The sequence below is a fragment of the Symsagittifera roscoffensis genome, unplaced genomic scaffold (assembly GCF_963678635.1).
Source record: "Symsagittifera roscoffensis unplaced genomic scaffold, txSymRosc1.1 SCAFFOLD_56, whole genome shotgun sequence".
In the NCBI taxonomy this organism is placed as follows: Eukaryota; Metazoa; Xenacoelomorpha; order Acoela; family Convolutidae; genus Symsagittifera; species Symsagittifera roscoffensis.
In genome coordinates, this window is record NW_026971278.1 from 1 (window position 1) to 26,907 (window position 26,907).

Sequence of the window (26,907 nt, forward strand, 5' to 3'; positions counted from 1 at the left end):
CCGACCTAACTCATGGCCAAACTCCTGCCTAGTTCGAATTACTTGCGCTTATTTGATGAACACAATAAATACAATCATGCATCGCACTTATTTAATAATTTGTCAATTTTAATTCTCAAACTTTAGGAAGATGGACTTGTTACGACCAAATATTTAGCCTCACTTCATTTCGAAACTTTGCATGCAATGCGAGATAATAGCAAAAAAAATCAAAAAGTTTGGCGCATCAATTTTAGCATTATCAATAAAAATTGCATAATGCACCTGAATTAGTCCATAGCATCGTCAAATGACAATAATGAAAACCCAGAACGCTTACAATTTTTTTAAAATTTAAGCTCATGTTAAAACACTTTAATTTCAATCACCGAAATTTCAAAATTAAATAGTACTGAAAAAAAAACAATACACCCCAAGCATAAAAATTCTCAAACTTATTTGAATGTTGGAGCATTAACGGTAGTTTTGCGAATCAGCAGGAAAAATCAAGCCTATTTGTTTTCGACTGATCTTTTTGCTTGTGTTTGTAAAAAAAATACCATAAAATAAGGCCACAAAGATATTTCAGAGGACCGATTTTGGATAATTGAAATGAAAAGATACTATTTTCGTCCAGAAATTTTGAGAGATACGCAAAATCATAACTTCAAAGCTAGGCTCTTAACTTTTGCCCGTAACAATGACTTCTACCATTTCTACCATTTTCTGGGTAATTGCTGCTCAGACTGTCCAATAAACATGAAAGTTGACAAATTTATGAGTTTTTGGTCTCTTTTCTGTTTCCATCAAAATTTTCCTCACGAATATTAACAGAAAAATGTGCTGTAATAAATTATAGCAAAATGTGTGAACAGGTAAACATTTTTGTAAAAATAATTTTTTGGTATAAAAATTGTCAAATGAACAAAACCTCATTTTTATAATCAATTTTATAATCGATTTAACGAGGGTGTGGAAAGCTAAAAAAAACACCATGAGCTCTTAATACGAAACGCGTACTGCAACAAAAGTTTTGCAATGAATTTTAAACTAATAATGTAAGAAATAATTAATAAAAAAAATTTTATTGCAAATATTTAGTTGAAATTATTGTTTTCAATTGATTCTAAATCGATTTGAAACAAATTTGTTCTCAAATTTCCACAAAATTTTTGACTAAAACGCTAGTCAACTCTATGGGCACCGGAACGTTCATTAAAAAAAAATTAATACAAAAGTCCTTGTGCAAACGTCCCAAGAACTAGCCGTTCAATGAACATGATATTCAAAACTTAGACATGAACCCAGTAAAAACAAAATTCCAAGATTGTCAAATACTGTATTGAAAGCAAAACTTCATTTGGCAATCACTGCAAAAAGTTAAAAACAACAACTTAAAAAACCAGAAAAAAAGCGTAGATTTTTGTTCATTTTGGATGTTTTTAAGCAAAAACTTAATGGATAGTTGGAAAAATTTCTTAATGCAACGCTGCCACTGGCTTGAGCGCTGCTTTGGCAAATATTCGAAATCAAAAATCTTCAAAAAAAGCTCACTTTATATATCACCAAATGAATTCTAATTGACATATTTTTACTCTCGTAGTCAACCAAAAGTAGACTCTTTTCTTTTTTTTTTACAACAAACTCTTGAATTTTTCAAAATATGCCATCAATTCCAAAATATTTTTTTTTCAAGATGGTTTGCATGGCAAAAAAGCATTTTAAAATCAAATTACTTTTCAAAAAATTTCTTGAAGCACAAAAATTTTAAGCAATTTAGGGTCTCTATAGAATTTGAGGTAGTTCGGAAATTCTATTTAAACCAAAGTCAAGACTTTGAGCGATGGCACAATTTATAAATATTTGGTGAAAAATACTCAACAAAAAACTTGGACTCTCATGGCATACTATAGTTTGTAAACAAATGTAGTGTATCAAAAAAAGTTGTTTTTCCACTGAATAATTCACAACTTTTTTCATGTTTAAATAAAACAGCTGAAATTGATTTGATTTCTAGTGAAAAGTTTGGCCTTCAACTCTTAAAAAACTAAAACTTGGCAGAAAACTTGGCGGAGTTTATAAAGACAGTTGTAGAATGGGTTTTGAACCTGGAACTTACATATTGCCCATCAGGTTGTCTTGGGACTATATTGGATGCGCTTTGAGTCAACGTAACTGTTTGTTTTAAAGTTTAAACAAACAAGCTAGTCCGTCATGTTATTCCTTTATATGATTCACAATTTCAAGATTCAATGTTCGTCATCAACAATTTAATTTTTTATACTTTACACAAAAACTTTCTAAGCAAAAATTTTGAAGGCAATTGCAGAACAGTCAGAAATCTCACGGTTTTTGCCCAGATATACGAGCAATAGTTATTTGTCCTAGAGCTGTGGTGTTTTTGTTTCCATTTCCGAAAAAATTGACGTAATTTGAGCTCAGTTAGTTTTTTTTCAGACAAATTCCGTTTTGAAAACAAAACTTTTTTGATTCCTGGAGAATGACACCTTTAGAAAACAAGCTCGAAGTTTAGCATAAATGTGAATTTTGTACTTTTCATTCAGTACCTCGTCTGCTAAAGATACGAAACAGTAAATCAGTTTAAAAGTCTCAAAGCTTTTGATGCTCTATGATCAAGATGTAAAGGATTTCCTCTCCAAATTTTTTTCATGAAATTATTGTTATTTGATTTTAGGGTTACTCAGCTAAAATTGCAACGTTTAATGCTCGGGCGTTAATCCCTTTGTCCGCTAACGTTGTTTTCAAAACTTTTACGTTCCGACTTTTCGAATAGAATTAAATATATATTTTTTGGTGGATTTTTTATTCAGTCTTTTTTTTTTCGTTTCTTTAACTAAACTTTTTGGCAAAAATAATTTTTGTATATACCATCTAAAAAATTGTGTTTTCCGGTTCTCAAATCTGTGCTCACAATAATTTTTGCTTTTGGGAACTGCAGAAGAGCTTTCACTAGCAGGCCTTGACGAGTTTGTTAAAATTTTTCGTTGAAATTCTTTAAACAGTTATGTATGATCTTTTTTCGTAACATTATTGGGGTTTGAAAGTTGCTAATTCAGCAAATTGTGATAAAGGAACGCGGGACTTATTGCGCTCTTGTAACACGCGTAAACAGCAAAATAAATCGTTCAAAAATTGAACTCGCGCCGCATGTCATTTGTCAGTCTACGATACGAATAGCAAAATCCTTTCTTTTTTTTACTTCACCTAGCGTTTGTGGGGGACCTTTCTTTTACTCTTTCATCAATTTTTCAACCAAACAATTTCTAATTGTACTTCAAGTGCTGTCTACACGATCTGTGCTTCACCCTGATATACTAGCAGTCTTGTTTTGTTTAGTAAATTTTGGAATCGACAATGTGAGTCAAATTGAAAATGTGAGAACGCTTGCGAGCCTCGGTATTAAGATAAACATGTCAAATTGTAAGGAACTCTATAAAAAAATTTTGTTGAGACGAATAAGCACAAAGCAACATGATATTTGTTAGCCAAATTTAATGACATGGATGTTCAAAATATGTTTATCCTTGTTGAGTTCTTTCTAAGGTTGTTATTCTTTACTAGGAAACATCTGAGGGAAATAGTTGAAGATACCCAACATATGAATGCAATTTTTTATACTGTTTTTTTTTCAGTCGTCATCTCTTTAATTTCTGTAATTTCTGTTTTTATACATCTTTTTACCGACTACGGTTTTTCAGTCGTTAGATGATGCTTGTACTCTCTCCGAGTCAACCCATCCCAACCCCTCAACTTCCAATTTGAGATTTCTAGTAAAATCTAGAATTGAAAAAACCTGAACGGCTACAAAAATTATTCAGGGCAAATTTTTGTTCAAGTTAACGTGGATATAGCCCAAAAGATTCAAAGTCACTCTCTACTCGGAAAGCAATTTCTTGAAAAAATTAAACAAAAACGAAAATTTATTTGCACAAAAAGTTAGGCCAAGTCAATAGATTATATATTGTTGAAAGCATAGAAAGCAGGCACAAAATAAAAAGCAAAACCTGGGCAACTCAGAATAGTTAAAAAGGCATTATTTTATCCGCTATAGACAAAAATATATAAATTAATTTGGGCGCAACTTTCAAATTTGTTGATCTTTTGAAAAGTTTTGTTGTCGTTTCACTGCAATTTGACAATTAATCATTTATAGTGAATTTTCCCGGTTTTTTTATAAAGAATTGTCTATAACGGATAGGTCGGAATCTAAAGATCGGTAATAACATTTGTAGCTTTATATAAAATTACGACAAAAGTAGTAACAAAAAGGCATTATTGAACAACATTGAACCTTTTTTTTTTCAATCTCAAATTCATTCACCACGGGACGACATCAGTATTTCAGCAGCTCAATTGACTTTTTTTTGTTATGAAAAGAGGTTCTGTTTTTAGTTTTTCATACCAATTTAGACAATGTTTTTTTTTACAAATCCAGCGCAATGCTAGGAGTTAGTTTTCATTCTCAAATCGAAACCAATCATAACAGCTCATTTACAAGATGATGGTTCTGAAGTAGACGATGTTCATCAGAATCACAATCACGTGACTAATCAGGAAAAACCGGTCGATAACGGCTGCCAAAACCTGCCACTTCACGCCAGTATCTTCTCCCCCATCTTCCCCGTTACTCCCACCCGACCTGGGAGAAAGTCCCTCGTTGTCGACGTTTCCGTTGTTGTCCACGCTGGATTCAGACACCTGAAAAACAAAGAACTAATAATTTATCTGATTGACAAACAAATAATTCGTAGAAAAATTGATTTAAAATTTACATGCTCTACTGAGAGCTGATAGCTCCTAATGTTCCGACTGTATCTTAGTTTTAAAAGATCCAAAAGTAGAACGAAACAAGGATAGCCGTTTGCTTTTCATAACAAACTACAAAAAAAATTCGTTTTTTTTCAAATTTTTTCGTGCGTGTTGTGATGAGAAATATGTGAAGACGTGTAAAAAGTTAAGGAATTAAACATAATCGGCAACAGTTATCTTTAAAAAATCGACAAAAAAATAATATTTTTTTGATTTTTTGAAATTTTTTAGTTGCCAAGGACCACAGCAACTGGTCAAAACCACTAAACCTTTCTCAGCTTCAATGAAAATATTTTGTCTATAATTTCGATCGAGTAGCGCAAAAACTTGTTTTATTTGCTCGAAATTCGACTAAAACTCAAAAATTTTGAAGCGGTTTTTCTTGACACTGACAACTTTTGAAAATTTTTTCAATGTCGTTCGAGTCAAGACTGAAAAAGCTTCAATATGATAACTCATTTGACCTATTCCGAAGAGTAATTGACTAAATCAGTAACTATTCCACCTGATTTTGCGTGGAAAACAAAGGAAGAAAAAACTGAAATACCCAAGACATTTTCAATGGTTGGAACAAAATTACCGAAACTCAAAATTCAATAAGACCTTAATTGAGAATTCAAAAGTCTACAATACAAACCAAAAAGATTTAAAAAGACATACAAATTTGTGCCGTTTTTACCTTAACTTCAGAAAAATATCGTGAAGTTTTCTTAACTTCTGAATGAATCCTTGTAAAGGCTAAAACTCAGGTCCTTCACTGGTTTTTTCATTGCAACAACACTGTTAACTAATAGTATCCGCCTTTTAATATAAATTCTAAAGTATTAAAACTTTCCGATAAACTTCAGTTCAAATTCAAGGCTTAGAATTATATTTTTCAGACAAACTTCAATTCACATTCAAATGTTTACAAATGTACCTTGGACAACTTTTGCCCCTTTCCGCTAGCTGGGGGGGAGTTGTTTCCCTCAGCTGAGGCTCCGTTGGGGGATTCGTATGGGTTGAGGAAGAGGTACTTGAGGTGGGGCGACTGGATTATCTTGAGGAGAGTTGGACTCATGTATTTGTCAGTCCAGTTGTGAATGGACACGACTAAAACACATTTAAACATAGTCAAGAGAGTGTTTGAAAAGTTCCGATGAAGTTCCAAGGAAACTGAAAAAGAAGCGACCGATTCTTCTTAATTTTTTTTCAACTTTCGAAAAAGAAAAATTATAACACTGAATTTCGAGAATCTTTTTGTTATTTGTTAAAAATATTTATTAGCCAAAAATATTTATTAACTGGCCTCTATTATAACAAAATTGAACATGTGGAATAGTAGAACACTCCGCCTATCACTTTTCCACACTCACACTTTTCATTTTCAATTTTGAAAAACTACTTGAACGTTGTCACAGTGCAATGAAAATTGGAATGGTGTACAAAATAACTATTGTGCACGTTTCCTCTACATTTTTTTCGTAACATACCGCATTTAGTCATAATAACACGTAAAACTACTATAAAAAAGAATATATGAAAGATGTGTGGGGGTAGGTGGAAAAGAGCGCACTCACCCATAACGACAACCAATGGCGGTCTTTTGTCGTCTAAATATCTTGTCGTCTTATTTACCCATCACCACAAAAATGAAAACATAAAATAGTAGTATAGCACACACCCATAATGGTGAACAATTATCATTTGTCGCCTTAGTGTCATGTCGTCCTATTGAGCCATTACTGCAAAAATACAAAAGCGCAATAGCGAGTATGACACCAACCCATAATGGCGACTAGACAGAGGAAACTCATGTGCAGTGTGACACTGCTGACGAAGTAGACCATGAGGGGGAATCCAGTGGAGCTGTCTGGGAATATCTCACTGAGGGTGCCAAATGCCACCACTTCACCCAGAAGGAGGGTCACTGCGAAGCCAGTCTTCTCTCCAGATCCAGCAGGCACGAAGAAGGTCAGACCTGCAATGGACAGGAAGAGGATAAAAGTTATCAAGTTATAATTGTGTTTACTGTGAATTGCAGATGAGGTATCAGTAGGTTTTAACGAGTCTGTTTATTGTAAAATTATCAAATACACTTCTCAAAAATAAATAAATTTATCAAAATGATTACCAATAAAGATTAAATCTCAAAAAAGCACATAAAAACACAAAGTAAATCAAATGAAAATTGAAAAGAAACACAAAGAAAGAAAAAAGGATAGCTGGTTACTGTGCAAATAGCGCAAAATGTTCCGACCACATTAATAAAAAGAGTACAAAAAAAAGTTTTCTTTTTTTCACCAAATTATTATCTTTTCTTGTTCATGGAGTGATAAAAAAACTATAGAAACAGGTAAAAAGTCGGTCAAATTAAGCATAATCGACAGCAATTGTATTCAAAAAATTAACAACAAACAAAGAATGAAAAATTATTTTAAAAAAATATAAACTTTTACTGACTTAGCACAACATTTTTCCAATTTTTTTTGAAAACTTTTATTGCTAAGGAAGCGTTAAAAGAAGCTTCCAAAACCAGTTTTTGCTAAGAAAATTTAAGTTTTCTCAGCCCACAAGACCGGCTTTCAAACCGGTTTTTCTCGTCATTGGGACAAATTTTTGAAAGTTTTTTAATGTCGCTCGAATCACGACTAAAGGGCTTTAATAAGATATATCACTCGAACCATTCCGATGATTATTTGTCGCACCTGATTTTACGTGAAAACAAAAAACTAAAACAAACGCGAATATAAAGTTCCTCTTCATTTCCAACGGTCGGAACAAAAAACTAAAGTTAAAATTATAAAAAAATATATTTGTTTCTCGATAGAAACAGAGGTAGGAAAGAAACAATGACATGCAACCCTCTCTGAAAAAAAAACTGATGAAGGATCAGTCCCTTTTTTGAGAAATGCATGCAAACAAAAACGCAGATGCTAATTTGGAAGTTTTTAAGGCGCATAAAAGTTTCTTTGGGGACCCATCTTTATTTGAGATCTGGTTGTCAAACTTTGTAGCAAGTTAACAGAAATAAATGTGGCTTAATTAAAAAAAAAGAGGATAATTAAACATACTCCAATTCGTAAATAATTTAAACAATCTCTTGAAATTTTTCAAATGATGTTCTATCGCCCCATCACCTCTTAGGAAAACCATACGATGGAAGAAGTTTCACTGAGTTTTTTAGGCAATATTCAAGTGACGTTTCTTTTTCCTTTCCCGCCTGCAATATTTATAGGTTAAGTTTTTGTTCACAAAAATCGATTGCTACAAAAATTGGTATGCCGACTAACTTAGATATTCCAAACAATGTAGTCTTCTTGCTTAAACTGTTAAAATTGTTGATTAATCAACAAAATTGATGTTTACTTGAGATGGGGGAGGGGGATGAAAATCCGATTTTATCTACCTGAGAAGAGGTAGAGTGTGACGATGGGGAACACAATGATGACAAGGTAGTAGAGGGGTCTCCTCGCCAGGTCCACAGTCACACGGATGAAGGTGTAGTTGAATCTAAACAAATAAAAACAACAATAAACAGATGCTCCAATGACAAGGCTCTATACGTTAAGTTCAATAAGCAAGTATTTTAAAACATCAGAAGATAGTAGCAATAGAAGGTCGAAAAAGTTTGAAAGAACAAGAAAACCGAAAAGAAGTTGATCGAAAATTTTAGAGCATTTCGAAAAATATCACGGCACTCTTTTTTCTTTAAATTAACCAGGGGCGGATCTAGGATTTTCTCGAGGGGGGGGGGGGCGGATTTTATTTTAGGTCGACCAAATCACTACAAAACTTTTAAGAAACCCGCCGAAAAAGGCGTTTTTAGGCACTTTTTGGAAAATTTTGGCGCGCGCTCCCCCCCCCCCCCCCCCTCAAAATTAGTATAAATTGGCACCCAAGGCGCCTTTAGAAAAATTTTAGGGTCCATCGCCAAAAATGAATATCTCAAAATAGTACAAAGGGGGACCCTTTGGGTCGGCAGGTAGTCGAATCCGTAAGGGAGAGAGCGTCCGCAACCCCCCCCCCCCCCCGCCTCTCCATAAATCCGCCCCTGAATATAACCCAATTTAGGAAACCTGGATCAAAATGTAAGCTCTTTATTCCCTTGAGAAGTCCAAAAATTAAAATCTATTTTCGAAACTAGAAATCGATATCGTTTTTTCGCGCAATGATATCAGCATTCGTAATTTTTGAACTTGACTTCAATTTAAAAAGTGCATGTACACCAGTGCATTCATATATGCACTGATATTTATGATCCCCTTCTGCAGTTATTGGAGCATTTTAAAATTTTCTTGAATAAAAAGTAATCATCAAGACCTACATAAATAGGAATAAATTCGTTCTTTTACACTTAGAATAATCGACTAAAGTTTTCATTAAAAACTTTGTTATTGTTTTAGTAAATGGCGACCAAATATGATGGAAATATCTCAAAAATGAGAGCTAAAAAATCTTAAAAAAAAAGTAGGTATATTGTAGCAGAACTACATTAGGATGTCAGCCTCTGGTCCAACTTCATCTGAAAAAAAAAACTTAAAACAAGTTTCCCGACACGAAGAAAACCTTTAAAAAGGTTTTTGGAATTCGATTCACGACTGAAAGAGCCTAAATTAAATACCACTTTTGACCAACTGCAAACTTTCTTTAAATTATTCAAAATCGACCTGAAAAATAACAAGCCCCCTCCCCCCACCACTCATTAGAGAATAGATGCTTCCAGTCACTTTCTAAGAGGCGGTCGGAACAATATACGTCTGTTCCCATCATAAACCCCTCCCAAAGACTAACAAAAGGTTGCAATTAAAGGTGTTGTGTTTTGAGGGCTGATGTGTCTATATTTAAGTGAGGACTCAGTATTGGTAAGAGCCCATTGAATTAATATGGCCTTTTTCATACCATTTAATTTTAATCGAGTTTGCATTGAAAATTAGCGATGGAAAATTGAAAAAAAAAACGACGACCGTCTTCAATGGTCTAACCCTAACGCTAAGAGCAAATAGCGCTAATTGACCAAGAATAACAAAATTCAATGCAGAATTAATCCTGGTTCATAGCTGGAGAATTCGAAAAACTTCAGCGATAAATTTTAAACTCTTTACCCAAATAGTAAATTTCAGAGCTGAAACAACACTTAACTATCGATGATTTAGCTATGATTTTTTAGCAATTAAATTTCAAAAAATTTACCGCACAAGCAAATCCCCTTGCTAAAATAACTCTAGATTAAAAATCAATTTTTCAACGTGTTCTGCTGGAAAAAAAAACTCATCAAGTGATGCATTAAGTTACAGTCATTTAACGAGAGATGCTTGCCGCAAACTTAAGTTTCAAGAGGACAGATCCTCCTAAAATTTAGTGATCTCTGGACTCCCGCCGTAGAGAAGAAGCAGCTTAGAGAAACTATTTACAAATTTTGGCTGATATGAAAATAAAACTTTTGTTATTCTACATCATCACGATGTATTATACTAAAAGCATAAATGAGAAAAAATGTAGAAAGTTGGAAAAATGTAAAACTTTGAAAACTGGTTTAAATTACCATAAGTGCACTTATTAGGTCGCACCTGTCGTAATATTTTCTGTAGACGCTTTTGAATGATATCATTTGAATGCCCCGAGGTAATTTTAAAGGCCCCGAGGAGTCATTTTTTTAATGAAGCAAATCATTTTCCTCAAGGCCTGTAGAGAATATTTAGTATGTGTATTTTGCATTCATTTTTTTCTGAAAAAACTTCAAAATACAAATTGATAAAGTAATTATTCATGACATCAAGTCATACAGCGAACCCTATCCTCAGCGAAAACCAATTCATCAATTTGACCGAAAAAGTGACATTGAAGGTTCAGTTAGTGAAAAATGATTATTCAAACTACAAATAATGTTTGAAACTGACTACGAGGTGTTTATAGGATTGGTACAGACTTCGTCTTATTTTTTTAATTAACAGATTTCGTCCCATATCCAACTTCTATTATCCCTTATCCAAATTTGTGGGACGAAATCTGTGTACGCTTTGAAATGGGACAAAATCTGTTGAAAATCAAAATGGGACGAAATCTGTCACAGCCGTTTGTTTGGACCATGTGAACAGTTCCATAACATGTTTTGACTCTCATTTGTCGTCTTATTTGCCGGATATCCCTTAGATCTAATTTCAACCATATTTGTTGATTTGCTATACTGACTTGCTGCTGTGGAGGTATGGACCGGTTACAGTTTCAATGGGCACTGGGGTAAGGAGCTCCCACTGGTCGTTGTCCTGGTAGTATGCCAGAGGCAACACACCTGCCTGGGGGACGGCTGAAATAAGGAACGACTCTGCTGAACCAGATGATTATGTGAGGACGAGCTTATTGGCATGTGTGCCGATTAGCATGTTCATGTATAAGAATGCAGTTTACTCTTACGCTTGATATTTCAAAATCTTGGTTCTCAAGTTTGCAATTTTTATATGGTGCTCGTCATCGCCGAAAAAAAAATAAACATTTCATTCCGTTTAAAAACAAATGATAAAAACCTCGTACCAAAGAAATGTCCTATATAAGTCAATGATAGTTTTTTTTTCCTGTGATATCAATTCTTGCTTCAAAGTATTTTGAAATATATTTTGAAATAAATTTCGAAATGAGCAATGTTTTTTTTTTCTTCATTTTACCCAAAAAAAATATCCCCAAAAAAGCAAATAATTATAAATTTTAAATCCCCAAAAGACCCTCCCCCCCTCTCCCCCCAAGAACAACAAAACTTTATAGTACTTACTGACGGTGTATATGCCGTCATGGGTGATCATGGGGGATATCTCGAATGCGCATTCCTGTTTGTCATATGGGAAATAGGTGACCGTGAAATCACATGACATTATGGCTGAAACTACAGTTGACCTTGTGATTATAAAGCCAGATGACCAGACAGTTTGTTTGTCGTAGGCGTCGTAGTTGATCCGCATTGCGCTCTGGATGGCTGAAAAAAAAAACAATTCTGGTTGAAACACATGTTGCAAAATATTTTTAAGCAAACATTACACCATTCAAATCCTCTTTTACGGGGGCCTATTCTCATGATGAAGGGACCGAATGATTGAAAATTTTCAACCAATGCTTATTTTGAAGTCGGTCAGTTTAAATCTATTGGCCGGGATTTCGAAGTTAACATTGAGTTTTGCGCAATTTCATTGAGTTTTTTGAATACTCAATTCCGACGGGGACTCATTAGGGACGGGGACTAGCCTATTAGCATGTGTTTCGATTAGCATGCCCATGTAAACAAATTAAGTTTAAAGACTTGCAATTTATAATTTTGTCTACTCAAGTTGCCATTTTTGTCAGCGTGCACTTAGCACCATTTTCAATTAGGCGAAAAATAAGTTCGTATTTCCATTACGAATCAAGTGGTTTTCGAAATAATTTAAAAGGTTAGGCTAATTTTTTTTTTGCCTGAAAGCACACCCAATTAAAAAAAGTTATCGCATTTTAAAGGGCACACGTGCTAATCGCTACGCCTCCATTAGGGACGCCACCCTCTTTTACAAATTGATCATATTCGTGACCTCTTTTTGAACTTTTGCTAGCATCATTGTTTTGGACAAAATTGAGTGGAAGGTTTGTCAATTACCAATAAAAAAAATTTGCTTTCTCGCAAATTTTCACGACGACACACACCTCACGAAAATTAGTTTGTTTTAGCCTATTTTGGGTAATTTCTTTTTGTTCCGACTTTTTTATACTTTTACCTTTAGTTTTTTTCAGTGAAATCGAAATGAATAAAAGCACAACCAAAAATAGTTTTTGGCACTTCAGCATATTTTTCGATTTTCAGCACTATCGTAGCTTGAAATATTCAGTGAATTATGCGAGAGAGGCCAATATACGATTATCATAAAACCGACGAAAAATTTTTTTGAAGTTTTGATGAGCATTCACTTGAATATAAGAAAAGACATCAGTTTCAAAAATTAAAATAGTAATTTCTTTTTCAAAATTAATTAGAATTCGGATCGGATTACGTTTTTTTGGGGGAGGGGGGGGGGGGGGGGGGGTTTGGTAAATCGGTCCTCAGATTCTTTCGTTTGGGCTGACATTGGGTTTTTTTCCAATTTCTAATTGACGAATGAGTATATCTAGCATTAACAACAGGCGTTTAACAGAAAAAAAAACAATTAAATTGTTTTTTGCACAAGAAAAGTTTGTGCTCTCATCAAAGCAAAACTGAGGTGCTTAAAATTTTTTGACACCAATTTTGTTATCTGAACACTGAAAATTTGGAGTATCTTTGTACTTTGGTGTGTTTTAGTTTTTTTTTTATTCCACGCAAAACTAGGTGTCAAAAATAATAAGTCGAGATATTTTGTTATATATCATACTAAATTCCCTTTTAGCCGTGATTAAAACAAAAAAAATCATGAGACAAAAAATTCAAAAATTTGTCACATTATCGAGAAAAATTGGTTGGCACGAAAAGCAATCGAGTAACTTTCGTTATGATTAGCAAACAATTTTTCAAAAAAAGATTTAGAAATTGTAATTATGATTTTCTCGAGCGCGGTTTTTTGAAAATTTGTCAAAAAATTGTTTACCTATTTGTTGACTTATGGCCGGTTATAGTACCAAATTAGTACCAAAGAAGGACCCTTTGGGTGGTAAGGCGGTCAATTCCAAGAGAAGGGAAGAAGCTTCCTCAATTTTTTTAGCACGTCGTACAATGATTTCACATAACGGAAACAAACATGATAGTAAGCGTTTCTTCAAGGAAGCCAGAACTAGTTTTAGTTCGGACAGAAAAGGTCATTTTCTGTCAGAACGAAATATTCAAGTAGAAGTTTGTAACATGAGCAAAAAAAGAGATCTTTTTCTTGTTATTATGTAAAGTGAACTGAACTGTTTACATCAATTCAGTCGAATCTAAAAATGCTGCTTAGGTGTGCAAATATTACTACTCAACTTCTGGGTTTTCTCCAATAAATCTCTGGCCCAGAGAATTGAATTATTAGCCTTTTTGTTCCACCCTTTTGAAAAATGTGGAGAATTATTGTATTAGTTTTTTTTCTTTTTTGTTTTCCACGCAAAATGAGGTATCACAAATAAACATCCGAATGGGTTGAGCGATATCCTAAGCTGAAAGCCTTTTAGTCGGGATTTGAACGACACTAAAAAATTTTCAAAAAAATCTCAGTGTTGAGAAAAACTGATATAAAAATTTTGGTTTTTATTTCAATTTTGAACGAATAAAGCGCGAGCGGGCAGGCTTACAGCAGCCTAGTTATCTTACTTTAAGCCCTGAAAACACAGTTTTAAGCAGGTAATATTAGTTTTTGGAGGTTTTTAGCGCCATTTTGAGAACCAACAACTTCTAAAAAACAACTCAAAAATTTTTTCCAAAAACAATGAAAAAATAAATTTTAAAACTTTAAATTTTTTGTAGTTTTTTAAAGACTCTGGTCGGAACATTCTGTGCTACTTGCACAATAACCGATTATTTTTGTTTCCATATATGAAATTAGTGAGATAATTAGCATTTTTCAACCCGGGTGTACTCACTCAAATCTGGGGTCCAGAAAGTGTCTTTGGGCACCGCCAACATCCGGGTCCCATTATACTCAGCGGGATCCCATTTTGCAGACGGAGAATTGTACCAATAATACACGAATAATTTCACCGTCATCAAACCATCTTTTTCATTCACGTCTACAATTTGGTAGATGTCAATTTTAACGGCGACTTGTCTGTATTTAAGGTCCAAAGGGGGCAAGCTTCTAGGGACTTTTTTGCGCAGTTTGTTCAGCAGTTTTTCCTGAACGTCGACTCCATTTTCAAGGTCATCCTCTTCAGTTGAAGTGACTTGGGCGGCGATAAGTGCGAATGAAATGGCGAAGAGTGTGAACAAAAGTAGGCAATTTATTCTCGCCATAATTTATCTCGAATATCGACTTTGTGAAGAAAAATGTGTACAAATACAAATCTGTAGTTTTTGAATTCAATATCAAACAACCTAAATTGTGGACCTGCCGGTTGATAATTAAAATGTAGATTGTAGACCTTCGAAATAGTTGTTGATTGTTTGAGATTATATGTTGTGCTATTGTAGAGGAAATTAAAATACTTTTTGTAAGTCAATCTGGTGCAGAAAACGAAAGGGTAAATATATCGTATTTTTGGAGATAAACAAAGATATAATCTGTGATATTATACTCTCGAAATTCTTTTGAGTTTTGTTTTGCTAACGAATGAGTATAAATGATTGATTATAAAATCGACAAGATAAAAACGGATTTCGAGAGCTGAGGTTTCGATCAAAGTTTCTGACGATGTTGAGATCTGATCTGAAGAGTTGCAGTCCCGAAATTTGTTGAAATTTTTCCAGTTGATGGTTACGATAATTTTTGATTAAGTCAAACTATCCAAAAATTTAAAAAATTTTTGAGCCCAGTCAAAGTATGCTTATTGAAACGCAAAATGTCTGTCAACGCGAGCGTAATTCCTGTTGTTTCAGATTTGCTCAGTTTGACTTCGTACACTCTGTTACACCTGTAATTAGACAAACAAGGATTAAAGCTAATCGTTTATTTAAATAACTCAGCTAAAGCCAAGATAATCGAAACTGAGTCCACAATCGCAAATTAACTGGAATGAATATGCCAGATGAAATATAGATGACACAAATTTAAAAAAAAACCGAAGGTTTAGTTTGTAATTTATATAAATATGAACGTTTTTTTTCTCGAAGCAGTTAAAAACTCCCAGAACAGGATCGAACATATAGCCAAAAATTGGAAATATTTCAGCAAAATTTAAAAAAACGATCTAGCTTCAATAAAAAGTTCAAACAACTTTGAATGACAATAAACTTGAGTTATATTTTTGAGACGTTATTGTAAAATGAGCTTTAATGTTGTGTTTGCTTTCCTATTCGCCAAAAATTCTTTCCCGCCATCTAAAATTGTTACGTTTCATAAAATACGCAAAAATTTTTTCCCTCCATGGAGCCGTTTATTAGCATTTCGCTGGGAAATAGTATGTCTTTACGGTTAGATAAAAAAAGTGGTTGTCCGGCAAATAAGACGACAGCTGTTAAGACGACAACCACTTACGATGAGATTTTAAGACGACGTTACACACAAAAGCATTACACACAGTTTCTGAAATAAATAATTCCTTAAATTCAAACAGATCTTTTTATGTCTTAAATCAAATTTGTCGTCTTATTGTCATGTCGTTTTAATATCTTGTCGTCTTATTTACCTTGCACCAAAAAATGTTCACTGTGGAACGCGTGAATGAACATCTAGTGCAAATGAACATTCACCGTATTTCAGTATTTTACCATCAGACGCGTAACGTTTCCTCTTCTTTGCCCAACTGAACAAAAAAGGAATTAAAAAAGGATGAAAGCAGAACCCGTGTATTTCCTTTTTTGAATATTTTTTTTATTTTACCCTGCAGATGAGAAATAAAAATTGTGCGACTTACTCGTAAAATAGGAGGCTATAATTATAGCCGAACGGACCGAATAGCCGAAACCAGTCAGCCAGTTTGGATGATATATTTTTCGGGTTTTCACTTATTCGAGCACAAGATATTCCCTGATAAAACCGGAAGCGTTCAAAAGTGCCTAAGTACAACAGTGCCGAAACTGAAAATGTGTTCAACAGTGCCGAAAATTGAGGATGTTTGAAAAGTTTGGATCTCATTAACTATATACCCCTCGGGTACCTAGAAATAATTCAACGGGCAAGCATATGAGAATTTAGTACCTAGTAACGAATCTCCCCCTTTTGCAAAAGGGGGATATAGTTAAAGAGATCCAAAATTTTGAGTTCTGTGTGCGAATTGCTGACGACTTGACGTTTGTTGACGTAAAAACAAACCGTGGAATTTCCAAGTGAAAAAGGCATTAGACGAAATCGGAAATTTAAGTGATAAAATGGAGCTACGATTGGAAGTGGTATTTATGGTCAGTGAATGTCAATCTTTAGTGCCGTTTTATAACCAGAAGGAGCCCACACAGCAGAAGAACCGATTGCCCGAAAAATTTTTAAGTCATTTATAACAAAGTTATGTAATAACAGAAAGGAAAGGATAACAAACGATTCAGTTCAAATTTTGGACATCTTTAGGGCTTTTGATCTATTGGAGTTTTCGGTTTATGAGAACAATGATTAATTTTCCGTTCATAATCCATCGGCTAAGGGAACAGCCCCCTTTTTTTAGTAAAAACTTCCAGAAAAGTGTGAAGAACCATCATTTTTTAAAACCAAAAGCGTTCATGCGCAATAAAAGGTTACTAGTTCAATTGAATTATTCAAGATTGTGCAATTTATGTCCGAGAAAAAAGATAAGTTGAAAAATAAATTACGCGAACTGATAAATTTCACCACCAAAAAGCATTTTAAGTTACAGAAAAAAGATAAGCTTGATTATTCAAAAATGAGCCTAGAACAAAGTACCAATAGAAAAAGCAAAGAACAATTTTAATCTATTCACTTTTGAAAAATTATCATCTAAAGTTAACGGATTTCTTTTAACTATTTCCCCCCTTTTGCAAAAGGGGGATATTCGTTACTGGGTATGAAATTCGCTTATGCTTAACGGTTGAATTATTTCATTATAGGAGTGGCAATTCGTTACTAGATACAAAAGGGGGGATGGTTAAAGAGATCCAAAACAACCAACCTTTGTAAATAAATAATAGCGAAAACAAAAAACATAACGTCAAATAATGCAAACGAAATAAAAAAAAATATTTTTTGTCTACTCAAAAGCCTATCTTCGATTCTAAATTCGGTTCTTTACAAGATACATAGGGGTGGGGGAATAGTTAACAAGATCAAAAGCTCATAATTTTTTTATTTCTTACCTGTATAAGTGTTTATAAACTTGAATGTAATGCAAAAAGAGTGCAAAAAATTCGACAGTCGAAAACGGTTTTAACTACTGATTCATACAAACTATTTGTTTTTATATAAGCTATTTGTTTTTTTTTTATTTTCACATAAATGACAACGAAAGTAGACAATTTTATTTAATACCACGTTTGGTTGAATAAATTCGCGTTCAGCGGTTGTTTCGTTTGTTTTTCTGCTTGATTTTATAATTCTTTTGTTTGAAAAAGCAGGCGCGCGTTCAACAGACTGCTAATATAAAAACGCTCTGAGAGCACTTTTTTCAATCGATTAATTTATCTTCTTAAAATTAAATGGTGCTTTTGAAGTCCCCTTTTCAATTCAGCCAGAGATTCCCTACGGCTACTAAAATGAACCAGAATTGTACCGTAATTGTCTTTGTGCGCAATAAATTTTTCGACTGAATTTGTATTTGAAAAAAAAATGGTTGATTCGAAACGTTTAACCAAATTTACATGCTGAAAAGCCGTTGGTGGGTGGGGGGGGGGGGGGGAGGATGCTAATTTGGTTTTGAGTTCGAATATTCATTTTTTTGGTTTAACAGAGAACAAAAATGAAAAAAATCTTGAACGTAATTGGATTTGCAGCACTAATCAAGTTTAAATGATTTTTTCAAACCGGCGAAGCAAATAAAGTTTTGAGATTTTAGAGAGAAAACATAAGCAACTATCACAGTTTTGTATGGTAATACAAAACTCATTTAACCATAACATCAGTTGGAGCCACCATCTGCAGCAAGCAAGTTGTTTGGTGATCAAAAACAATCGAGTTGAAATCAATTGAACGTACATTAATTGTGTTTGTGTTTAAACTGCAAAAATTGAACTACCAACATACTTACCAAATTATGCATTATAAAGCAAGAATGATTAAAAATTGCCAAGTTCGAGCTTGTCATGAGCTGTACAGCACACCCCTGAATACCATTCTCAAAAATAGTTTTTTTTGTTCTATTTTATTAAATCTTTTTCACTGGACAAATGCATTTTGAGCCTCCAAAGGAATTCAGAAAAACATGTCAGACAAATTAATAGCACCAATTAGCCCATTTCAAGGTTTTAAAATCGTTCTGAAAAAATTTTGAAGTCAAAATCTCCACTTAAATTTGCGCTACCTTGCTGTTTCTCTTAATTGAAATCTTTTTAACCAGAGCCGGACCTGGAATTTCAACGCAAATCGAAGCGCTTCTTTTTGAAAAAAAAATTAGCAAAACTTTAAACAAATGGAAAGTATTTTTAAGTGAACAAAAAATCATAACAAGAAAAAGCCGCAAACGTCTCCGAATCTGTTCTTTAAGTTAAAAAAATGGATACAAATTATGATTAAACTAGAAAAAAAATCCGTTTTTGTTCCGACTTTCGATACGAAAGTAACGGAATATTTGTGCTCGGGGTGGGTTTTTTTTTCTTCAGACAAATTTCGACTTTTTAACTAGCCATTTTTGAAGGAATTTTTTATATCATTCGAAAGATATTGTTGTCCTGAGCTCAAATTTGAAAAGATATTTCACCTGTGATCATTTTTCGTAAAGTTATGGGGGTTTAAAGATTGCCATTTTGGCCAATTTGGGACAATTAACGCGCGATATATTTCGCGCTATTAACGCGTAAGCGGAGAGTTAATCCGTCTTAGAAATCGTTCCAAATTGGTTAAAAGAAGCTTATTTGCCATAATTTATTTGTTACAAGTAGCGAAAACTATCCTTTTGTACTTTATATGGCGTGTGGGGGGATGGTTTTTATAAAAAAAAATTCAAATTTTTGAAAAAAAAATTTTCATTTTGTTTTGTTATTTTTAATTTTTTAATGTTATTACTGCTCCATAAACCTTAATAGGCAGTTGGAACTTTCAGGGCTTCGCCCTGATATGAGCAGTCTTGTTAATCTTTGTCATTCCCATCCTCAGCAGGATTTTGCAGTGCACGCCAGTAACTTATAAAACGAGCAGTTACGACAGAATCTTGGCTGCAGCGGTGTGTACTATAGTGGTGTGTACACCTGGCTGGGACCATACAGATCAAGTGATCGATCCGATCCCCCAAGAAACCAGGTTTTTGTAAAAATGGTCTGAATTAAACAAAATCACCGAGCATAGGTTCCTCTTTTTCCTCGAAAGTCGCAGCAATAATGATTTGATAAATCTTATAGACGTATATGAAATAATTACGATTGCTTGGTTTGCCTCAACGAATTTCCAGCAAATTTGTAGCGCGGCTGAATAATTTGCCAGGTATAAATAGTTTGCGGTACACTTTAAGAAGCAACGAACTTTTGGGCGAGCTGTTTTGTAAGACTCGTAGGAAACGTTATGCACGATGAGTATAATGTTCCCGCCTTTTTAAAACTAAACAATTTAACGTCATTAAGTTTCAAACCTACTTTTTGTTACCTTAACAATTTAAAACTACTACATTTTAAAATCCTTTCTATAACTTAACTCCGTTTTAATCAAAAATGAAAAGGAAATTTACTTCATAACGGACTTCGTCAAAAATCATAGAGTAAAGCAAAAAAGTGTTTCACAATATAAAGCCAGATAATTTCGCGTTGCTCAATTTGCATAAAATTTGAACAAAAGCGACCTTGCCAATAATTCGGAATGTTAAATTGATGCAAACCAAAAACAAGCAATTTTCACGAAATGTCCGAAACATTCACTGAACTGAAAGTTCTTTGACTGAATAGGGCGTGATTTTCCAGACAATTACGGTTTTAACAGGAAAAAAAGTTACATTAATGCCAAAAATCAAAAAATACTAAAAAACTTAAAAAAGGGTTCCATTTACGATGAAAAGCTAAAAATCATCAATTTTGGAATAATTATTGAGCTTCAAGCTATAATTAGCTTGCGTAGTTCAGCTTTTTTTGAAGTTTGATTTGTTGGCGCGGCAAAGATAAAAGGTCTCAAGCCCCTAGTCACAACCTAGCATAGCAAAAAGGGGCGATTGTACTGGGATTGAATTTCTAGTATATGAATCAAAGTTTGCGTTTAACTCATTTTTTGAGAGTTTACAAAGAATTGTCTCTTCAAAAAAAATCTGACCAAAGCTTAGGTAAGATTTGAGTTCGAATTTCAAAATGAAAAGAAACCAAACAAAAATAAAACAAAAATTACACTGGCTTACCACCCACTAGATAAGGTTCTGAAAAATCTCAAATTTGATTCGTCTTCGCCGACAGAAAAAAAATATTTTTAACTTTTTCATTTGAAACGCTTTACTTTTTCTTCTTTGTTAACTTATGGCCACTCGATGCGTCAGTTGTTAAGTTTTTTGTGAGACGGCGTTTCGTTCCAAGCTGTCCATTACCTTGAAAGTATTTGAGTGTCGCATACATTCTGAATTTCTTGCGCAATCAAATCATAGGACCCGCCAATATTTTTTTTCGAATTTAATTCATTTGCGACACAATTTATTGATTTTTCTCTTGTTACTACGTGATAAAAGAAGAAACAACCCGATAATTGCGCTCCGCGGAATTTTTTTATTGAAATGACTCAATAGGAGCTTGCTTAAACTCTAACAGAACTTTTGCAGGCTGGCATTTTTGTCTGAAATCAAACAAAGATTGCAATTACCTAAAGTAGAATTTTTTGCAATTGTTTGGAAGGAAGTGGTATGAGTAAAATGGTGCAATGCTATATCTTTAGATGAAAAGAATATAGCAAATAGAAGACTTAAGAGTATTTTTAAAGGTTTCGTTGGCTAACTGGGAGAATATTTTTCCAAGTGTCTCAGTTTTGTTGGATCACCACACGAAATTGCTCTCTCATGATGATTTTATTCACTGTCATACTGGACACAGTTTTCAGAAATCTCAAATCAGTTTACTTTTAGATAGGAGGGAAAACTCAGTGGTTAAATCATTTGCTACTGGTAAGACCTCACTCGGTGTAAAATTTTAGTTGAGCTTTTTTGAATGCTTGATGACTTTTCGACCATCTGATTTTGCCGCTGAAATGACATGAGTGTTCTCTCCACGCGTCACGAGCAATTCGTTATTTATGTGATAACAGATGATCGAACTTGAAATAATTTTCGTGACCCGATGCTAAAAGACTTGGTTTAGTTTTATTTGAAGCTGTGAACTGGAAATAGCTAATTGAAAAAAAAGACAATTTTGTCCAAATGTTTGTCCATAATTGAAAAAAAAATACAAATTTTTCAACTTGATGCGCTAATTGCAGGATTAAATTTGGTGTGATTGGAGTTAGAATAAGGAGTTCATGCAGCCTTAGTTTTGTTGTTAGATGATAAATGGAGTTCAATTGATGTGGATTTAAAATGTTTGGTAGTGAATTGTTTCTTATTAGAATTAAGAAAACCGAGTATAGTGGAAACACGAACAGTAATCATCCACACACTCAGCTGATATGCTTTTGGGTACTGCTTAGAACAAAAAAAATCGCGAGCTCATATTTCTTTCTTTTACTTTGCAAATCGAAAAAATAAATTAGCATTTTGTAGAGACTAAGCTGCATGCTACCAACTAATTTGCTTCAATTCAATTTGAAATGTTCATATAAACGCAATTCAACTCAATACTTAGTTTTTAGATACAAAAAAAAGTTTCAGCAGCAACGTTTTTTTAAAATTTTTTCCAAATCTTATTCACCAACACAAGTGTATAATCAGGGGCAGATTAAGGGGTGGGAAGGGCAGAAACTCCCCTAAGGCATTCGACCCCCTGGCGACGCAAAGGTTCCCCTTTGTACTATTTCGAGATATCCGTTTTTGGATCACGGACCCTAAAACTTTTCCTGGGCGCCTATGGTGTTAAAAGTAATAATTTTGAGGGGGAATGCCTAAAAACGACTTGTTTGGCCTGTAGTTTCAACATTTAGCCTGCCTCGCCAAAATTTTTCAGTGCTTTGAGAGAGCTCGGAAATCAAATTAGTCGACCTTAGAGAAAAAAGTGTACAGAATATTTCAAAAATTTTTGATAATCCGCCCCTTCGAGAAAATCCTAGATCCGCCCCTGTGTATAATGATAGATTAATTTCATCTGAAAAAATGGTGTCACATTTGTTTTATAACTTTCTCAAATAGAGAATAAATGTTTTCGTGGACAAACTGAAAAATTAAAATCATAGAAGCTCCAAAAACGTGTTTCTAATTGTTCACTAGATTTTTGTAGCATTAAAAACTAAATGCCCTGCAATTATCGGATTTCGTGAACTAAATCCCCCTCGGGTGCCTCGAAATGGATATCCCTCCTAAAAAGTATCTCATGAGTATCTCATTGAGCATATGAGAATGTTAAACTTTGTAACGAATCACAGCCCCTTTTGCAAAAGGTGGGATATTGTTATCGAGATTCCAATTATCTCTATTTCAATGATTCTTATTTCAAATTGGTTTCATGAATCAAAATTTTTATCAAGCCCCAAAAACTGAACCATTCAGCAGATCGGTTATTTACCGGATTGTTGTTTTAAAAACACTTGAGCATTCGAACGCTGATTCTGAACAAAGTAGAAGTAATTACAACCGATTACTTAATTGCGCTCAGCTGCACTTGCATGTGCATCGCTAATTGTAAAGAGCAAATTAATCATAGAGTGCAGCGTATTGAATGCTTAAAAAACGAATGCACATTTTACTTTCGAAGATATGCTCGGTTAGTTTTTTAAGATTAAATTGATTTTTTTTTTCAAATTTGACAGAAATTTTTACTCTATCTGGAAAATAGTGACCTTGCACCAATTTTCATGGGTGACTTAGATTATAATGGAAAACGTTGTCTAAAATGTTGTCACAATAATCCATTATTGTAGCGAATTTACACCATGAAATTGATTATATTGCCGAAAGTATCGATTACTTCCGTAAAAAATCACAATCAACTAAAATAATCCATTATGATGGATTATAATCAATGGCGTGCGCAGAAACTTATCTAGGAGGAGGGTGCATTTTTTTTGAAAATTTAGACCATGAACTCGAGTATAATGTCAATATAATCAATTACTTCCGTAAAAACACAATCCAATAAAATCCGTTGTAACGGATTATGATCAGCTGCATGCGCAAAAATTTTTCTTGGAGGTTTTCTAAAAATTTTGAAAAACTTGTCGACCTTTTTTTAGGTCGACCAATTTGATTTTCAGAGCTCTCCGAAAATACTCAAAGATCCCTATTTCATTTTAAAAAAATTATGCCGCAAGCAAAATTTGAAAAAAAAAATTGGCTAAAATTGACGTTTTGACTACTCATTACGAGGCAAAACTACATATTTTTTGAATTGTAAGAGGGTTCCACAACAATTATGTTTTTGGCCTGCTGCGGAATCCGCTTAAACTTCTCTTAATGCATAGTTTGGCTATTTTTGGAGCACTTTTGTGAAATACAGTGTTGTAGCAGTTTTTCCGTGGAACCCAAATTGGCAGAGATCAAAGAAAAAAGCATATTTGCGGATTCCGCAAAAAAAAAAATTTTGGCTTGTTGCAAGATTGCTATTTTTAAAAAATGTCTTTGCCGTTTTGGATTTCAAGGACAAAGAACTACAACACCGTGTTTTTCAAAATTGCTCCAAAAAGAGTCAATTTTGCGGAATCCTCAATAAAGTTTGTGGAATCCGCAACAACATTTGCGGGACCGGGAACAGTTTGTGGGATCCGCAAAAAAAGAATAATACATAAGTTTAGTAAGCTTAAATTCTCGAGGAATCCGCAACTGCAAGTGAAATCCGCTAATTGCAAGGGGACCCCAAAAATTGTTATCGGATTCCGCAAATAATAAGCGGAAGAATCCGCATAACTTTGCAGAATCCGCTCACTTTTACGAAATCCGCTTACTTTTGCGGGTTCCACTCACAGGACAGTTTAAATTTATCAAACCTATATATTACACAGAGGCGAAGTCGCACTTCGCATACACGAGCAAAAAAATGACTGATAACTCTACTGGGAAAAACTGAATGAGCTAAAAGACGCAAGCCAATTATAACGTATTAACAGTACCAGTCAATTTAAAAACAAAAAGAAATTTACTAAATATCAAGCCTCAACTTATAGAGCGGACGCATTTTATCTCGTATACGAAAAACTTCATAAAAAACGTCCGACCCTGCCAAAGTTCGAACCCTCTTATTTTTTGCGGGTCTCCTTTCTTACTTCTACGCTACAGAGCCAAGATACCTTGAAGCTAAAGTGCTTTTTGTAATATAATAGTCTGTTTCAAGGTCTTAATTATAATTAGTCTGCATGTCAGTTTTCATGGCAATGAGACAATATGAACAGTAATTTTAATTATGAAAGTTTGCAGATGAGAGGGGGGAGGCAAAAAAGCCGTGGATTTTATAAATTGTTCCGGAGTCCGCAAACTAGATATTTTCGCTCGTTGCGGAATCCACATCAAAAAAAGACTGTGCCAAAAAAAATTGCTTAACAAGTAATTGTATGCGGAATCCACGAAAACTTTGTTCAAGTTAACTAGCGTTTTGTTTTTATCTGCTGTATCCTGTATCAAGCCAAAAGCAACTGTTAAGCTTTGAATATACTGCAGAGTGTTTGAAAATTTCAAAAAATTTCACAAAAAAATAATATAATCCATTATAGCTGATTAACTATAATCAATAAAAATCGAATTATATGATTTGACAAAAATTAAGATTATACTCATTTTTTCATCAATTATAATCGATTTGTTTTGAATTTGATAGAGAATGAAAATCCAATATGAAGGATTGTCGTCCAAGAAACTATAGCGCGGGATATCTTGAGCTTAAAGAGACAATGTTTTTTACCTGTGGTCTTTTTTCATGAAATTGTATGTGATTGAAATTTATCGATTTGGTCAACTTGAGATAGTAATTGTGCACAATTTTCAATTTTTTTAACGTTTAGCGTATGCGGCAAACTAAACAGCAACAGTATTTAATACAAGGTATGTGAATACAAGATTAGTCCTAAAACAGGTAGACAGATTATGAAAGTCACGTCCCCAAAAAAGCCATTATGAATTGACAGGTCCGCGTATGTTATTGAAAAATGTTTAGTTATGCTTTTTATCTGCACTAAATTCAGAATATCTGTTTGGATAGTCTTCAAGGTCTATCTAACTGATTTCCTGAGCTTTTCTAAATCACTATAACGACCATATTTTTTACCACGTTTTCCGCGCAGCAGGTAATTTTGTGACAAAAACAGGCAATAAAAATATTTTTTATGCACTTTTTGTTTGTAAACTTTTGGCTAAAAAAAAACTTTTTTTTTCGGCGCCAAAACTAAAGGGACATACCAAAGCATACCAAAGGGGGCCATTTGGGTAGTGAGGATCAAATACCTGAAACTTTTTGACAAAAAATAGTAAAATTTTTGTTTGTATGAATCAAATAGCTGGTTTCGATTTAATTTCATGATTCGGAAAGGATCCAAGGGGTTAACGTATTATTTGTCATAACTCAAATAAGCTGAAGTTTGTCATTCTTCCCATCGTGAGATGATGAGGGCGGAGGTTTGAAAAATGATTTTCTTTTGATTCACAGCTTTTTTATTGAATGAAACTTCCCTATTAAATTTCGTGAGTGTTATCTTTCCTATTAATTAACAGTTTGAGAGTCCTTGACTGATTTTGGTCAAGAAAACTATTTATTTATAATGACCCGTCTATCATAGTTGTATCGCAAATTCATATAATAAGAATCATAAAGATTTGTTTTCAGGCAGAAAAACACAAGTTCACAAAATGACACTTTACTAGAGTTACAACTTCCTATATTATAACTTCTACATCCAATGGATCAAGTTAACATCCTCTCCCCAGATAGACAAAGCTAAGATCTTCCACCCCAGCATTTAATTCGCTTTGGGGAGGTCGTTAACATATTTTAAGCTTGTTAAGAATTTCAGAAAAAAGACAAAATAATAATAGTATGTTTCTATTATTTTTTAAAAAAGTTTTCAACTTTTAGATATTCTAAGTGACAGTCTTATCAGGCGCGGATCTAGGCATTTTTTCGAGGGGAGGGGGAGGGGGCGGAGGGATTTTTAAAACAATTTTGAAAATTTTGACCTTTTTTCAGGTCGACCAAACTGATTTTTTGAGCTGAGGTCTCCCAAATCACTATAAAGACCGTAATTTGACCAAATTTTCTGCACCGCATGCAAATTTTTGAAAAAAAAACAAAAAAAGGCGTTTTTGAGCACTTTTCTGGAAAAATGGCGAGCGCTCCCAGAACATAATAAAGACCCTTTTTGAAAATTTTTTTGCACCGCA

At 33.8% G+C, this 26,907-nt stretch overlaps 1 protein-coding gene across 7 annotated transcripts in view; it reads right to left on the bottom strand.

Annotated features, from left to right (window-relative positions):
• Positions 1–4,168: 4,168 nt before the first annotated feature.
• LOC134856290 (neuronal acetylcholine receptor subunit non-alpha-2-like) overlaps positions 4,169–26,907 on the bottom strand; it is a 33,120-nt gene continuing 10,381 nt past the window's right edge. For 3 of the 7 annotated variants that reach the window (XM_063872636.1, XM_063872637.1, XM_063872638.1), the window contains exons 2-8: positions 14,329–15,315; positions 11,555–11,755; positions 10,981–11,095; positions 8,198–8,301; positions 6,575–6,769; positions 5,729–5,901; positions 4,169–4,698 (exon numbers count right to left, since the gene is read on the bottom strand). In XM_063872636.1, coding sequence (XP_063728706.1) covers positions 4,492–4,698; positions 5,729–5,901; positions 6,575–6,769; positions 8,198–8,301; positions 10,981–11,095; positions 11,555–11,755; positions 14,329–14,698 — 1,365 coding nt within the window. In that variant the 5' untranslated portion in view covers positions 14,699–15,315 and the 3' untranslated portion in view covers positions 4,169–4,491. Of the gene's footprint in view, positions 4,699–5,728; positions 5,902–6,574; positions 6,770–8,197; positions 8,302–10,980; positions 11,096–11,554; positions 11,756–14,328; positions 15,316–16,655; positions 17,082–17,644; positions 17,955–18,308; positions 18,406–25,435; positions 25,460–26,907 lie in introns of those variants that run through there. The other 4 variants (XM_063872642.1, XM_063872639.1, XM_063872635.1 and 1 more) reach the window with 4 other exon arrangements.